The sequence below is a fragment of the Elephantulus edwardii genome, unplaced genomic scaffold (genome assembly GCF_000299155.1).
Source record: "Elephantulus edwardii isolate Elephantulus edwardi_28Jun2011 unplaced genomic scaffold, EleEdw1.0 scaffold00110, whole genome shotgun sequence".
NCBI classification, from domain to species: domain Eukaryota; kingdom Metazoa; phylum Chordata; class Mammalia; order Macroscelidea; family Macroscelididae; genus Elephantulus; species Elephantulus edwardii.
The window spans coordinates 640,772-643,078 of NW_006399860.1; the positions used below are offsets into that span (position 1 = coordinate 640,772).

Sequence of the window (2,307 nt, forward strand, 5' to 3'; positions counted from 1 at the left end):
GTGCTTTCAGGCAGAAAACCAGCCTGTGTGCAGAGAGCTAGGGACAGGAGGTGGACGGGGTGTTCCCTGCCCGCAGCACCTCGCCCCTCCGCCACCTCCCCCAGGTCCAGCGCTATCTCTGTGGTGAAGATTCTGAGGGTGCTAAGGGTGCTCCGGCCCCTGCGAGCCATCAACAGAGCCAAAGGGCTGAAGGTGAGGGGAGTTGCTGGATCAGGATCCTGTGGGGGAGTGGGGAGAGGCGCTGTCACACACGACTTCAGAAACCACCAGAGCTGGGATGCCTGTCCATGTCCCAAGCCAAACAGGGGCCACAGACGAACAAGGCTAGGACAGTCATGTTTCCCCATAGCCTCCTTTCCAGCTGAGAGGCAGCATTTGGCTTGGATAGCTGGAGGTGAGGATTAGTTGGGGCCTAGCCCACCCCTACAGACCCCTTCCTCCTCCCTCCCCAGCACGTGGTGCAGTGTGTGTTCGTGGCCATCAGCACCATCGGGAACATCGTTCTGGTCACCACCCTCCTGCAGTTCATATTTGCCTGTGTCGGTGTCCAGCTCTTCAAGGTGAGACCCCCACTGTACAATGTACCCCACAGAGTACACCGTCCCTCCCTTCCCCCACACTGATGTCCAGCATGCAAGCTAAGGCAAAAAAGGCTGTCCATTCACACCTCTCAGCAACCACCAGCTGCTACCATCAAGTCCACTGATCCCTGGTGCCCTGTGTGTGTCAGAGTCACGCTGTGCTCCACAGCATCTTCACTGAATGGTTTTTCAGAAATCAATTACCGATTCTTTCTTCCGAGGTGCCCCCAGCAGATATGAACCTCTCACCTTTGGGTTAGTAACTGAGCATGTTAGCCATCTGCACGTCCAAGAACTTCTCCTCTAAACCAAAACACAAGAGAAACCCATTGCTGTCTGGTTGATTTCAGCTCACAGTGACCTTGCAGGAAAGAGGAAAAGCACCCTACTAGGTTTTCCGAGGAGGCTGTCCTCCTAATAGAAGCTGACTCCATAGAGCAGATGGCGGGTTCCAACTGCCAGTCATTGTATTCAGCCGAGGGATAAACACCACCAGGGCTCCTCCCTCTAAGCAGATGGAACGCGGACTTGTGAAGACGCACCCTCAGACACAGGATTCTGAGGCTGAGTGGTCTCTGTGTAGGTGGAGTGATAGCTCTTCTGGCCCCTCGGCTCCATCAGTCAGCTGGCAGTGCTCTGCTCCCATGTTAGCTCCCTGTTAGACCCCCAGGACCCCTGAGGACCACCTTCCTGTGGGCACTTGCAGGGGCCTATGCCCCTTCCCCACTCCCCTGCAGGGCTCTGCTAGCATCATCGCTACCACTTGTGCTTTCTCCTGGGCGCTCTGTCACCTCTTCTTGAAGGTCCCTTTCACTGTCCCAAGAGTTCTCCTCCACCAATGCCCTGCAGCCTGATGGACCCACATTCACCCCATCCCCTTATCACCCTTGCCCGCCTCTTCCACCCTGTTAGGCCTGTCTGGAGCATGAGGCCCAGCCCTTCCACCTCCTTCAGTGCAGTAGGTTTCCGCACCCTGCGCTCCAGGTTGGTGTGTGTGATGTTGATGTTTTGTCACCTATCCACCTGAAGCTTCTGAAGATAGGAGTCACTCACACACGTCTGGAGGCCGACTCATTCTGTTCCACTTTCTTTGGAGAACATAATTATTTGCTTCCTCTCTAGGTGTTCCCTCCCACAGAGCTCCAGTTTTTAGATGCCTCTAAGTCTGAAATCATCTTCTGTTCTTAGCGTTACTTACTTTTTTGAATTGAATACAACTCATAGCAACCCTATCAACAATAGTTCTGAAGCCTGTCCTATCCGGTGCCGTCCTCACCATCTCTGATACACTTGGGCCCATTATTGCAGTCACTATGTCCATCCATCTCGTTGGAGGTCTTCCTCTCTTTCACTGACCTCCCCCCACCCTTTTCCAAGGAATAGCCTCTCCTAGCACCATGTCAAAGTATGAGAGACAAAGCTTTGCCCTCCTTGACTCCACGGAGCACTCCAGCTGCACCTTTTCCAAAATATATCTGTTCATTCTTTTGGCAGTCCATGGGATATCCAGTAGAACTTACACATAGCATCTTCTTGGCTATAATCTTTATAGAAGCAGATTGCCAAATCTTTCTCCCATGACGCTATTATGTGGGTTCTTATTACTGACTTTTTTACTTTTTAGTTCAAATACTAGCACTATTGTGCCATCAGGACCCCTTGAGATCCTCCACAGCGCACAGAACTTGATACCTGAGTATACTTCCTGTACCCTTCATACTCCTTT

At 52.4% G+C, this 2,307-nt stretch overlaps 1 protein-coding gene across 1 annotated transcript in view; it reads left to right on the forward strand.

Annotated features, from left to right (window-relative positions):
* The window catches only part of CACNA1S (calcium channel, voltage-dependent, L type, alpha 1S subunit), a 104,664-nt gene that overhangs the window by 63,160 nt on the left and 39,197 nt on the right, over positions 1–2,307 (forward strand). Inside the window, exons 21-22 of the mRNA XM_006892111.1 lie at positions 105–192; positions 453–560. Coding sequence (XP_006892173.1) covers positions 105–192; positions 453–560 — 196 coding nt within the window. The remainder of the gene's footprint in view (positions 1–104; positions 193–452; positions 561–2,307) is intronic.